The sequence below is a fragment of the Zalophus californianus genome, chromosome 6 (genome assembly GCF_009762305.2).
Source record: "Zalophus californianus isolate mZalCal1 chromosome 6, mZalCal1.pri.v2, whole genome shotgun sequence".
Lineage (NCBI taxonomy): Eukaryota > Metazoa > Chordata > Mammalia > Carnivora > Otariidae > Zalophus > Zalophus californianus.
This window is the reverse complement of record NC_045600.1, coordinates 140,291,181-140,304,147: the sequence shown is the minus strand read 5'-3', so window position 1 is coordinate 140,304,147 and position 12,967 is coordinate 140,291,181. Positions and strand designations below refer to the sequence as shown.

At 38.7% G+C, this 12,967-nt stretch overlaps 1 protein-coding gene across 4 annotated transcripts in view; it reads right to left on the bottom strand.

Moving 5' to 3' along the window:
* The window catches only part of FANCI (FA complementation group I), an 82,555-nt gene that overhangs the window by 55,784 nt on the left and 13,804 nt on the right, over positions 1-12,967 (bottom strand). For 3 of the 4 annotated variants that reach the window (XM_027569553.2, XM_027569554.2, XM_027569555.2), the window contains 7 exons: positions 11,788-11,860; positions 6,159-6,289; positions 5,584-5,740; positions 5,447-5,504; positions 1,725-1,766; positions 1,226-1,349; positions 653-738 (listed from right to left, as the gene is read on the bottom strand). In XM_027569553.2, coding sequence (XP_027425354.1) covers positions 653-738; positions 1,226-1,349; positions 1,725-1,766; positions 5,447-5,504; positions 5,584-5,740; positions 6,159-6,289; positions 11,788-11,860 — 671 coding nt within the window. The remainder of the gene's footprint in view (positions 1-652; positions 739-1,225; positions 1,350-1,724; positions 1,767-5,446; positions 5,505-5,583; positions 5,741-6,158; positions 6,290-11,787; positions 11,861-12,967) is intronic. The other variant, XM_027569556.2, reaches the window with a different exon arrangement.

The following is a 12,967-nucleotide window of genomic DNA, read 5'->3' as shown; positions in this document are numbered from 1 at the left end:
CTCCCACTCCCCCTGCTTGTGTTCCCTCTTTCTCTGTGTCTCTGTCAAATAAATAAATAAAAAAAAAATCTTTAAAAAAAAAAAAAGGAAAAATCTTTTTCAGACATGCCAAGCTGTGTCCTGCATTCGTACTAACTATTCCACTAACTGAGAATGTTCTTTTCCCTGATCTGCATATAGTAGTTCTTACCATTCAGGCTTTAAAGTAGACCCTCTCTAAGAGGTTTTCCTTGACCACCCACTCTAAAGTAGTTACACTGTCAGTATTACATCATTTGAGTTATCTGCATAGCACTTTCTAATATTTTTCTTATTTATTTTCTGTTCTCATCAGTATTTAAACTCTGAGAGCAGGGACCTTGTCTGACTGGTTCATCACTAGAGTCCCAGGGCCAAACAGTTCCTGGCACAGAGTAGACACTTCATAAACAGCTCATAAACTCACACCTTACACAATTATGGCTATTCTCCTGGAGAGCTACACATGAGGGAGGTGAAGAGGATGCTTTAGTACTGAGCAGCTCAGAGAGGACTAGGGAAGTTCTGTGCTAAGGTGAAGGCAGGGACTGAAAGGTTAATTAACAAGGAAGTAAAACACACATAAGAAGATGCATCTGTCAAAATGATTTTATTTCTGTACTGTATTACTCACTCATCACCACTCTGTTCCTCATTGTGATGCTTATCTAGCTCGTTGAAGAAAGTTATGATTCCTTCCAAAGCTCTCCTTCTGTTTCCCTGAAAAAATACAAAATAGGTAAGGTCTCCCCATAAAGATCAAGATCACCAAGTGGAACTTAAAGTACTTTTCAGCTTAGAGGATTCTCAAATAGGAACCTAAACAGGTAAATTACAACCTAAAATCACACTAAGCATTTACAGAACACTTTTTCATGTTGAGATTGGGTTTGAAATGCATCTTAGTGTCAGACTTAAGTTAAGGGGCTGATAGTCCACCCTTTTGTGAGATCTTTATCCCTTCTGCTTCCCCCCCACACACACACAGACTGTGGGAGTACAAGAGTCATGTATGCTTTCCTTGGCTGAGGAGTATGACCCTTTTATCCATCATATCATCAGACATGAAATGAAAGCATCTATGCCCTAGTATGTAAATCAAAAGTATGAATAAGCTAAATGGCCCTAACTGATCATTCCACTGAAGTTTAAAGTGTGTGTGTGTGTGTGTGTGTATTTATTTATTTATTTATTTATTTATTTATACCTTTGAGGAGAGAACCAGAAGCTGATAGACCAGAGGTGGTATTTCTTGAAGATTCAACTTGGAGAACATCCTCAACACTTTTTCCACCACAAATTCCACCTCTTCCGCAGTGAGAGGGACATCCCTGTGGATCAAAGACTCTCAAGGCCAGAGCTATGGACTAATTCGGGAGATATTAGAATATTATAACTGCCTCTTTGGTTTTTATCTAACAGAGAACCTTAAAGGGGGCCAAAGCCTTACATAAGCAAAGTCATATTGGAAAAAAATCATAGTTTATATAGTCATAGTTTAAATAATACAGTTTAAATATAGTTCATAGTTATAGTTTAAATAAGCAATTAAAGTAAAAAGGAGGGGAGAAAATCCTGTAACAAAAAAGAGAGGCACCAATACTCTTACTTGGAGGACAGTAGTGTCTGAGCTTGCTAAATTTCAATTTCTAGCAGGCACGTTCACACAGCAGGGTAAAACAAGGGAAGGGAACAATGATGCTTACTTGAACATGGAGGTGAGTTGGATTACATATTGCTGATCCCATCTGATTAACGAAAAGGACAAAGAATATCTCAATTTAACTTATTTGCATATTACTTTATAAAATTAATAAGGAGGGAAAAAATTAGGTCATTTCAAGTTTGATTTGGTACCACTGGAAAACAAGATCAAAGAATCAATGAAATAACAGCTCTTAACCTATAAAACTGCAAAAATCAAAGTCTGATGATATTCAATGCTGGGAATTTTGGGAAACAAATGCTCTCCACATACTATTTTAGAGAGTATACTGGTATAAACCTGGAAAGACAAGCTGGCAATACTTATCAAGTTTAAAAATGCACATAACCACAGACCCCCCCTAATTTCTATAGTATTAGAAATATATCCCAAATCCATGCTTATAAAAAGTCACCTAGATACATAAGGATGTTCATTGCAACACTTTTTATGATAGCAAAAAACCAAATAACCATATATTATTTATTGGGAAAAAAAACCACTCTTAACTGGAGATTAGCCATTTATAACAGAACAGTACGGAACTATTGAAAAGAATGATGTAGAGTTGTGTATACTGACATGAACAGATGTGTTAAATGAAAAATGCAAGGTATATTACAATGTGTATGGAATAAACTCTTCAGTGTATTAAAAACAAATGAAGGTTGCCTGGCTAGCTCAGTTGGAGGAGCATACGATTCTTGATCTCAGGGCTGAGTGTGACCCCCATATTGGGTATAGAGATTACTTAAAAATAAAATCTTTAAAAAATTTTTTTTTAATTTAAAAACAAATGAATAGATAAGCACATGTGAGCTGATACATATTTAAAGTTATGTATGTTAAGGATCGTATGTAAAGAACCATAAAAACTGTTATTTCTGATTTAGGTAATCCTGGGTGCTCCCTTCTGTTTCTTTTTAATGTACCCAAATGTAATCATTGTATTACACAACTTAGTATTCTCTTTATTTCACTGACTATAGTAAGGATTTTTCATCTTTGATGGTTTTATATATTTCACTTTTAATGGGTTTAAATTTCATGGAGTAGTTCTACCTTAACTTACATAGGTTACATACCCTAACTTACATTTCTCTATTATTGTACATATAAAGTGGGTCACAATTTTCTGGGTTGAACATGCTCATGTATGAGGATTTTCTTATTATGCTGGAGTCTTTCCTTAAGGTAGATTCCCATATTTCTGGCTTAAAGATATAACCATTACTTATATATCCTACTCATTTAAAAAAAATATAAGGGGTGCCTGGGTGGCTCAGTTGGTTAAGCAACTGCTTTCAGCTCAGGTCATGATCCTGGAGTCCCAGGATTGAGTCCCACATCGGGCTCTGCTCAGCAGGAAGTCTGCTTCTCCCTCTGACCCTCCCCCATCTCATGTGCTCTCTTTCTCATTCTCTCTCTCTCAAATAAATCTTTAAAAAAATAAATAAAATAAAAATAAAAAATATAAAAGATATAGCAGCAGGATGACTTCTCAGCCTTAAGGACCTTGGGACTCCAAATTAATGGTAGAGGACGAAACTGTATTAAGATGAACAGTCAAGTAAGGAGCTTTTGTTCCCTGCAAGCTCTGGTACAGCTTTGGAGGACCAGGGTGAAAATGGTGGCCTCCCAATCTCCACTCGGAGGAGCTGAGAACTCGGGGCCCCGCTCCTCAGTGTGCCCCCAGAGAAAAGCAGTCACTCCCGTCTCCCTGGTCTCCAGCTGCACTGCGTGCTCACCCGGCCTGTGACCCAGTGTTTCTATCTCTGGCACCCGACCCTGTGTGGAGTCTCCAAACCCAGCAGATCCCTGTGCTCCATCACTTGCCAGAAGCGGCCGACAGAGGCCCCCTCCCCTGCCATCTATCCTCCCGAATATCGCCTCGGATTCACTTCTCCGCACGTCCTACCTTCCAACAGATTTAAATTGGCATCTCACTTTGAAAGAGAGTATGCAGGGGATGCACAGATAAACTATACTTGGACAGGATTGGAGTGAAATAACTCTTTCCAGTCTCCTTTGGTGGTAAGAAAAGTAATCTAGCCTGTGCCAGATGGCCACTTGCTGTACCAGGCAGTCGTGCCTCCCTATGGCAGCAATCTGCAAGATGCCCGCTCTCTAGGCTGCCAGTCTTTTTGAATCCTGTAACGTGGAAATTATAGGCTAGGTCTTTGTGAAGCATATGCAGGCAATAGGATGATCGATCCTGTCATAGAACATGGGCTAGTCTGAATGACTGACTTACTGCATTTTTGTAATTTATTGTGATGTGTAAAACTAAAATAATTCATTTGATTTATTGTTTGGTAATGTTTTTTATTTTGTGACAAATCAGTTTTGTATCAACAAACTAAGAGATAAGAAAACCTCATGTTAATGAAAAAAAAATGCTGAATTTCTGCTAATCAAGAATATTAATAGATGTGTAACTTGCAGAGAAGGTTGACAAATAACACTCACCAAAGAGGCCATGGTGATGTGGACCACATAAAACTAGGAAGGACTGTGTAATATAGCAGTCTTGAAAAGTTAATGGTTATTTCAGAAGACTGCTCAAAGACAGCAACTTCTTCCAACTTCAGAAGGTATGCTTACACATCATTCTGTGAAGCATGACTTTTCATTCACATCAAATGAACATTTTCTAATTTAACATTACTCCTTTAAGATTTTCAAATACGTATCATCAAATTATAACACTTAGTGTGTTAACTTTACTACCAGAAATTGAACTTTGAAGAGTTAAACAGTCCAAGTTTTTATGTTAGTGTCATTATGCCCTTATTTTGAAAAGCATTTAGTTAATTCTGAGAATTCATTTTTTTCAATTTTGAAATCAAAAGAAATGCTTTGAAAGTTTATTTCACTGAAGGTGAAAGATCTTATGCTAGTGTGAACAGTATAGATTAAGTTTAGAAATTCTCCATTGAAGATTTTTTTTTTGCTCTGATCACAGGAATATAGTCATGGTAAAAATAATATTCTCACCAAATTGAGAAAGTAGGAACTAAAATGTAGTTGAAAGTGGTTGTGTTCACAAATAATACGTGTGTGTGTGTGTGTGTGTGTGTGTGTATAGAAGCTCCAGTATTTAAAAATAAAATCTGTAGAGTAGTTAGCATATATTGCACGCACATGCATAGACAGACGTATATGTAGATAAATTACATTTTGTGATGGGGTGATAATAAATGTAAACAATATATTAAGCAAAGCTGGGGTGCCTGGGTGGCTCAGTTGGTTGAATGACTGACTCTTGATTTCAGCTAGGGTCGTGATCTGGGGGTCCTGGGATCAGGCCCCGTGTCGGGCTCCATGTTCAGTGCAGAGTCTGCTTGTTCCTCTCTCTCCCCTTGCTTGCTCTGTCTCTCTTTCTCTGTCTCTCTCAGAGTCTGCTTGTTCCTCTCTCTCCCCTTGCTTGCTCTGTCTCTCTTTCTCTCTCAAAAAAATATAAATAAATAAAATCTTAAATATAAAAAAAAAAGATGAACAGTCAAGTAAATAGAAATTATAGGTAGTCTTAGAACAGAAAATATAGTAAGTAATCTCTCAAAAATTCATCGCGGACTACATAAATGGTTTTACAGTTGTACATTATAACCAAAAAAAAAAAAAAGACTAAAGACTTAGTGATACAAATTCCTGAAATAAACTGTAATCCTTTTTTTGGCCACTTGTACAACTGAGAAAGTGCTACACATTAATAAGACTTACCTGCTAGAACACAGAGTGTTAATCAACTGCTTCTTACATTCTTCCCCACTCAGTTCACCTAGAAATGCAAAATACACTGAGAAATGAACTTGATTAAGTAACGAGCAAAAAAGCCACTAAAAGTGGAAGAAAATTACCTTTTTCATAATCCAGATTTTCCTTGTTGGCAACAAGGGCAGTGAGAATAATGGGTAATAACTCCAAAGACTTTCCATTGGTTAAGCTGCCCTCTTTGATAGCTCCAATAAACTCCTTGGCTAATTCAAGCAGTAATGATCCTGGAAAATTGTGAGCCTAAAAATTCATGGGATAAAGAAAATGTTAAGCAGAATAGATGTTTGGTATCTCTTTCCACAAAAGTGTCTCTTGCTGAATTAATAGAACTGGCACCGAAACCCTGAACTGGTCCTGTAAGGGATCCTGCTCTGGTACAAACTTGTAATTGTAAAAGATTTCAAAGGTCAGAATCCTCCAACAGTTCTCCAATGTTTTCAAATACTCTTCAAAGATATCAGATGTCCACAGTATCAGAAATTAACATAAACATGGGTTTATGGCCCATCCATCATCTATTCTGTTTTTTTAACAGTTCTTATTCATAAGTAGGAACTATGCTAGGTTTGGCACATTTAAGTTTACCCTCCCTCAACAAATTACAACCCCCGCCCCCAAATCTACCCAAAACCAAAAAAGTTTTTCTTTTCCAACTTACCTCTAGCATTAGTAATCCGATGATCTCAGATGCTACTTCTTTCTGCAAATCCCCTGATTCCACTAAGTGGATACAACAAATGTATATCTTAAGTCTCCTAAGAGCTCCAGCTTCCTCAGAGCAGGGGGAACCTTATTGTTTTAAACAAGTGGTAGAGAAACAAAGAAAGAATAAAGGAAGAAATCTTAAAAAGTTGAAGGGCAAACAGGAAAAACAAACAGCTTTATAGTTTAATATAGAAGTAGAATTATCAAACTACTGATGACTAGAATGTTTAGAACAGCAATATTTAGGAGCTTTACAAAAGTACTTAAATTAGGCAGATGAGAAATGTCATCTTTTCTTCTTCCACTTACATCATTAATTTTTAAAACAAGTTCATAGTACAAAAGGAGAAATAACCTTTTTTTTAAAAAAAAGATTATTTATTTATTTGACAGAGCACAAAAGCAGGCGGAGTTGCAGGCAGAGGGAGAGGGAGAAGCAGGCTCCCTGCTGAGCAAGGAGCCCGATGCAAGGCTCCATCCCAGGACCCTGGGATCATGACCTGAGCTGAAGGCAGTTGCTTAACCAACTGAGCCACCCAGGCGCCCCGGAGAAATACCTTCTAATACCTTAGAGCCTTTTTGGGTCCAGTAACCCAAATTAAATGTCTTTAACATATTCCACTTCAAAACATAACTGAGTAATGTCAGCAGGAATGGCAGAATAATAATGACCTCAGAAAATCCTCTCCTCCATAAAAGCAGTAAGAAAACTGACAAAATAATGAAAACCATCAACAACAATCCTGGGAGAGGAAAATGGTATCTGATGTCCAGAGTTCCCACAAAATATCATTTAAAATGTCCCAAAAGTATGGGCCATATACAAGAAAAAAGAGAACGAGAAACTGTCCCTGACAGAGACTAGATGTTAGATTACTAGACAAAGATTTTAAATCAGCTATTTTCAGTATGTTCAAAGATGGAAACGATGCCTAAAGAACTAAAGGAAATGTCTCCTAAATAGAGACTATCAACAAAGAGAAATTGTAAATAAGCAGGGGTGCCACTGTGGCTCAGTTGGTTGAGCATCTGACTCTTGATTTCAGCTCAGGTCATGATCTCAGGGTCATGAGACTGAGCCCCTTATCAGGCTCTGCACTCAGCATGGAGTCTGCTTGAGGATTCTTTCCTTCTGCCCACTCCCCCCACCCCCGCTCATGTATGCTCACACTCTCTCTCAAATAAATATGAAAAAAAGAAATTGTAAATAAGTAAATAAAAAATTCTGAAATTAGAAGTACAATAATTGAGCTGAAAAAATCACAACAAGGTCTCAACAGGAGATCTGATCTGGGGAAGAAAGAAACAGAGAACTCAAAGATAGAGCAACTGAGATTAGCCAGTCTGAGGGACAGAAAGAAAGAGAAGAAATATGAACAGAGCCTCAAAGACCTGTGGGATATCATCATGAGTGCTAACACAGACATAATGAAAGCTCAAAAAGACAGAAAGGGGCAAAAGAGGAAATGGCCAAAAACTTCCCAATTTTAATGAACGCTAATTTTCACATTTAAGAAACTCAATAAAGTCCAATGATAAACACAAGAGAAGTACACCTAGACATATTAGCAAACAGTTAAAATCAAAGACACCTCATCATAACAAAGGCCATATGTGAAAAACCCATAACATCATACCCAATTATTAAAGATTGAAAGCATTTCCATAAAACATGAAAGATACAAGGATGCCCACTTTTATCACTTCTAGTCAACATAGTATTGGAATTCTAGACAGAGTAATTATTGTATTTAGGGCCACTGAACTGTACACTTAAAAAAAAAGTCAAAGACAAAGAAAGAACCTTAAAAGCAATAAGAGAGGAGCAAGTCATCTGGGAAACAGATATTCAATATAATTAACAGCTGTTATCTCATTAAAAAAAAAAAACTACAAAAACAAACAAACAAAAAACCCCCCACAACATTGAAAGGCAGAAGGAGATGGGTAACATAGTCAAACCGCTGAAAAGAAGGACTGTCAACCAAGAATTCCACAACCAGAAAAACTATCCTTCAAAAATGAAGGGGGGGGGGGGCCTGGGTGGCTCAGTCGTTAAACATCTGCCTTCGGCTCAGGTCATGATCCTAGGGTCCTGGGATCGAGCCCCGCATCGGGTTCCCTGCTCAGCAGGAGGCCTGCTTCTCCCTCTCCCACTCCCCCTGCTTGTGATCCCTCTCTTGCTATGTCTCTGTCAAATAAATAAATAAAATCTTTAAAAAAAAAAAAAAAAAACGAAGGAGGGAGCCTGGGTGGCTCAGTCGTTAAGCGTCTGCTTTCAGCTCAGGTTATGGTCCCAGGGTCCTGGGATTGAGTCCCACATCGGGCTCCCTGCTCAGCGGGAAGCCTGCTTCTCCCTCTCCCATTCCCCCTGCTTGTGTTCCCTCTCTCACTCTCTCTCTGTTGAAAAATAAATAAATCTTTAAAAAAACAAAACAAGGGCGCCTGGGTGGCTCAGATCGTTAAGCGTCTGCCTTCGGCTCAGGTCATGATCCCAGGGTCCTGGGATCGAGTCCCACATCAGGCTCCCTGGTCCTTGGGAGCCTGCTTCTCCCTCTGCCTCTCTGTCTCTCTCTCTCTCTGTCTCTCATGAATAAATAAATAAAATCTTTAAAAAAAATAAAAATAAAAAAATAAAAAAACAAAACAAAACAAAAATGAAGGAGAGGGGCGCCTGGGTGGCTCAGTTGGTTAAACATCTGCCTTCAGCTCAGGTCATGGTCCCTGGGTTCTGGGATGAGCCTCACATCTCCTGCTTCTCCCTCTGCACAGCCCCCCCCCCCCCACCAGCTCATGCTCTCTCTGATGAATAACATCTTAAAAAAAAAAAAAGAAAAAAAGAAATAAAAGGCATCTAGTTTGAAAAACAAGTAAAATTATCCCTATTCATAAATGACATAATCTTGTTTATAGAAAACCCTAAGGTATCCACAAAAAATAAATTATTAGAGGGTGGTACCTGACTGGCTCAATCGGTGGAGCACTGGACTCTTGATCTGGGGTTGTGAGTTTGAGTCCCATGTTAAGTGTAAAGATTATCTTTTTTTTTTTTTAGACTTTATTTATTTATTTGACAAAGAGAGAGAGAGCACAGGCAGGGGGAGCAGCAGGCAGAGGGAAAGGGAGAAGCAGACTCCCAATGAGCAAGGAGCCTGATGCAGGGAGCCTGATTCAGGGCTCGATCTCAGGGTCCCAGGATCCCAGGATCGTGACCTGAACCAAAGGCAGACACTTAACTGACTGAGCCACCCAGGTGCCCCTTTTGAGATTACTTAAAATAAAATCTTATCCCAGGGTCCTGAGATTGAGCCCTGCATCGGGCTCTGTGCTAAGTACGGAACCTGCTTGAGATTCTCATTCTCTCCTTCTGCCCCTCCCCCCACCTGCTCGTTCTCTCTCTCTCCAAATAAATAAATTTAAAAATAAAATCCTAAAAAAAAAAGTCTACTGCATTTCTTTTTTTTAAGGTTTCTATTTATTTGACAGAGAGATAGAGAGCATAAGTAGGCCAAGCAGCAGGAAGAGGGAGAGGGAGAAGCAGGCTCTCCACTTGAGCAGGAAGCCCGATGTGGGGCTCGATCCCAGGACCCTGAGATCATGACCTGAGCCAAGGGCAGCCACTTAACCGACTGAGCCACCCAGTTGCCCCATGCATTTCTATATACTAACAATGAACAATTAGATGACTAAATTAAGAAAATTCCATTTATAATAGCATCAAAAGAAAATAGAATACTTAGAAATAAATTTAAGATGAGTGCCTGGGTGGCGCAGTTGGTTAAGCGACTGCCTTTGGCTCAGGTCATGATCCTGGAGTCCCAGGATCGAGTCCCGCATCGGGCTCCCTGCTCAGCAGGGAGTCTGCTTCTCCCTCTGACGTTCCTCCCTCTCATGCTCTCTCTCTACCATTCTCTCTCTCAATAAATAAATTTAAAAAATCTAAAAAAAAATAAATTTAAGAAAAGTATGTACAAGACTTGTATTCTGAAGACTATAAAATATCACTGAAAGAAATAAAGAGAACCTAAGTAAATGGAAAGACATCCCATGTTCATGTAACTGAAGACTTATGCTAAGATAGCAGTACTTCTCAAATTCATATACAGATTCAACACAATCCCTACTAAAACCCCAGCTTCCTTTTTTTCAGAAACTGACAAGCTGATCTTAAAATTCATATGGAAACACGAGGGACCCAGAATATCCAAAATAATCCTGAAGAAGAAAAACAAAGTTGGAGGACTCAAAGTTCCTAATTTTATAACTTACTACAACATTACAGTAATCAAGACAGTGTGGTGCCGACATAAGGAGACACATAGATTAAGAGACTAGAACTGTGAGTCTAGATATAAACCCTCACATTTATGGGTGATTGATTTTCAGTAAGGATGCTACTGAAAACAAGAAAAGATGATGTTGGACCCCGACCTCACACCATATACAAAAATAAATTCAAATGGATCAAAGATCTAAATGTAAAAGCTAAGGCTATAAAACTTTGAAAAGAAAACAGATTTAAATCTTCATGACTTTGGACTAAGCAACAGTTTCTTAGATAAAACACTCAAAGCACAAGCTGTAGGAAAATAAAATGGACATCAAAAAACTTTATGCTTCAAAGCATACTATCAAAAAAGTGAAAAACAACTCCGAATGGAAGAAAATTTTTGCAAACCATATATTTAATAAGGGACATGTATCTAGAACATATAAAGAGCTATTACAACTCAATAATAAAAAGACAAATAACCCAATTTTTTAAAGTGCAAATGATCTGAATAGACAGTTCTCTAAAGAAGATACAGAAATGGCCAGTAGGCACATGAAAGGATGCTCAACATCATCAGCCACCAGGGAAATGCTTATCAAAACAATAGTGAGGGCGCCTGGGTGGCTCAGTTGGTTAAGCGACTGCCTTCGGCTCAGGTCATGATCCTGGAGTCCCGGGATCGAGTCCCACATCGGGCTCCCTGCTCAGCGAGGAGCCTGCTTCTCCCTCTAACCCTCCCCCCTCTCATGTACTCTCTCTCTCTCATTCTCACTCTCTCAAAATAAATAAATAAATCTTAAAAAAAAAAAAACAATAGTGAGATACCACTTCATACTCCCTAGTATGGCTACAGTGAAAAAGACAGACAGTAACAAAGGTTGACAAGGATATGGAAAAATCATCATCCTCACTCAGTGCTGGTGGTAATGTAATATAGAAATCAAAAGAGATATTCCAGGTCATTAAACCCCAGAGCTCCTTTGACCCTTGTTAAGCACAGGTTAAGTAGTAAACATTGCTGTTCTCTTCTCCACAATTTTAAAAGCACAAGTAAACCAAAGTGCATTTTATGAAATGCATCCTTTATAGGCCCCAAACCAGCGATACAATCTCAAGTACCCGCTTCAATTCCCTTAAGTAAAATTATTTGAGTCCCTAAGAAAGGAGACTGCTGCTTTAGTTGATTTTGTAAAAACCCCTAAACACAGAAAGTCTCAGTGTGGCTTCAAAAGTAAGAAAAGCAGCAATATGTGCCCAAAGTAAACAAATCTAATGAACCCAGGCAGGTAGAAGTGGCATTAATTATTACCTTTGAAAATGGCTCGCAGGAGTGCTCCAGCAGCTTTTCCTTTCACTGCCTGATTCTGAAGGAGATTAGCCAACTGCAATCAAAGAAAGAAAAAGCTACAAGTCTCTGGCAACAATTTCTCTACCCCAATGACCGAAATTCCCAATATGAATCATCTGTCAGGTTCATACCCTTCAGAGACTTCAGGTATCACAAATATCACTGATTTAGATAGAGCAGCGTAGAACTTAACATGATACAGGGCTGTCAAGACTGAAATTTATTCATATCTTCACTCTACAATTGTCTAAGTACAACAGAACTTACTAAAGAGAAAAGAGCATAGTGATAGGATACTTTTTTTTTTTTAATCACTCTTGCTCCTTATATAGAGAATGGCTTATGGGAGGCTTAAGAGTGAAATAGGGATATGTTAGGAGACTGCTATAGTGTTCAAAAGTGAGATATGATAGTGGCCTAGACCAAATAGCAGGGGAGATATTACTGGTTGAACTTTTAAAGTCCCCCCGCCCCATCACCACCATTCATGTTGGAGTTCTAACCCCCAGGACCTCAGAATGTGACCTTATTTGAAAATAGGGCTTTTGCAAATGTAGTTAGTTAAGTTGAGGTCATTACAGTTGGTGTGAATATGACTATCCTTATAAGGGGAATCTTGGACACAGAGACACATGCACAACAAGTGTGCCATGTGAAAATGAAGGCAGAGAGCAGGGTGATAGAAGCTAAGGAACACCAAAAATTGTCAGCAAACCACCGGAAGCTAGGTGAGATTCTCACAGCGTCAAAGAAACTAACACTGCCAGCACTGTGATCTTGGACTTCGAATCTCCAGAACTATAAAAATAAATTTTTATTGTTTAAGCTACTCAGTTTGTGGTACTTTTATAATCAGCAGCCCTGACAAACTAATAAAGATGAAGAAAAGTAGACTGAAGATATATTTGAGGGCTCGAATTAATAGGACTTTGCTGTGGTCTGAATGTTTATGTCCTCCCCTAAATGCACATGTTGGAATCCTAATGCCCAATGTGACAGTATTTGGAGGTGGGCCCTTTGTAGATAATTAGGTCATGAGGGTAGAACTCTCATGAATGGGATTAGTCCCCTTATGAGAGATCCCACAGAGCTCTCTAGCCCCTTCCACCATGTGAGGATACAACATGAAGCCTGAAACCCA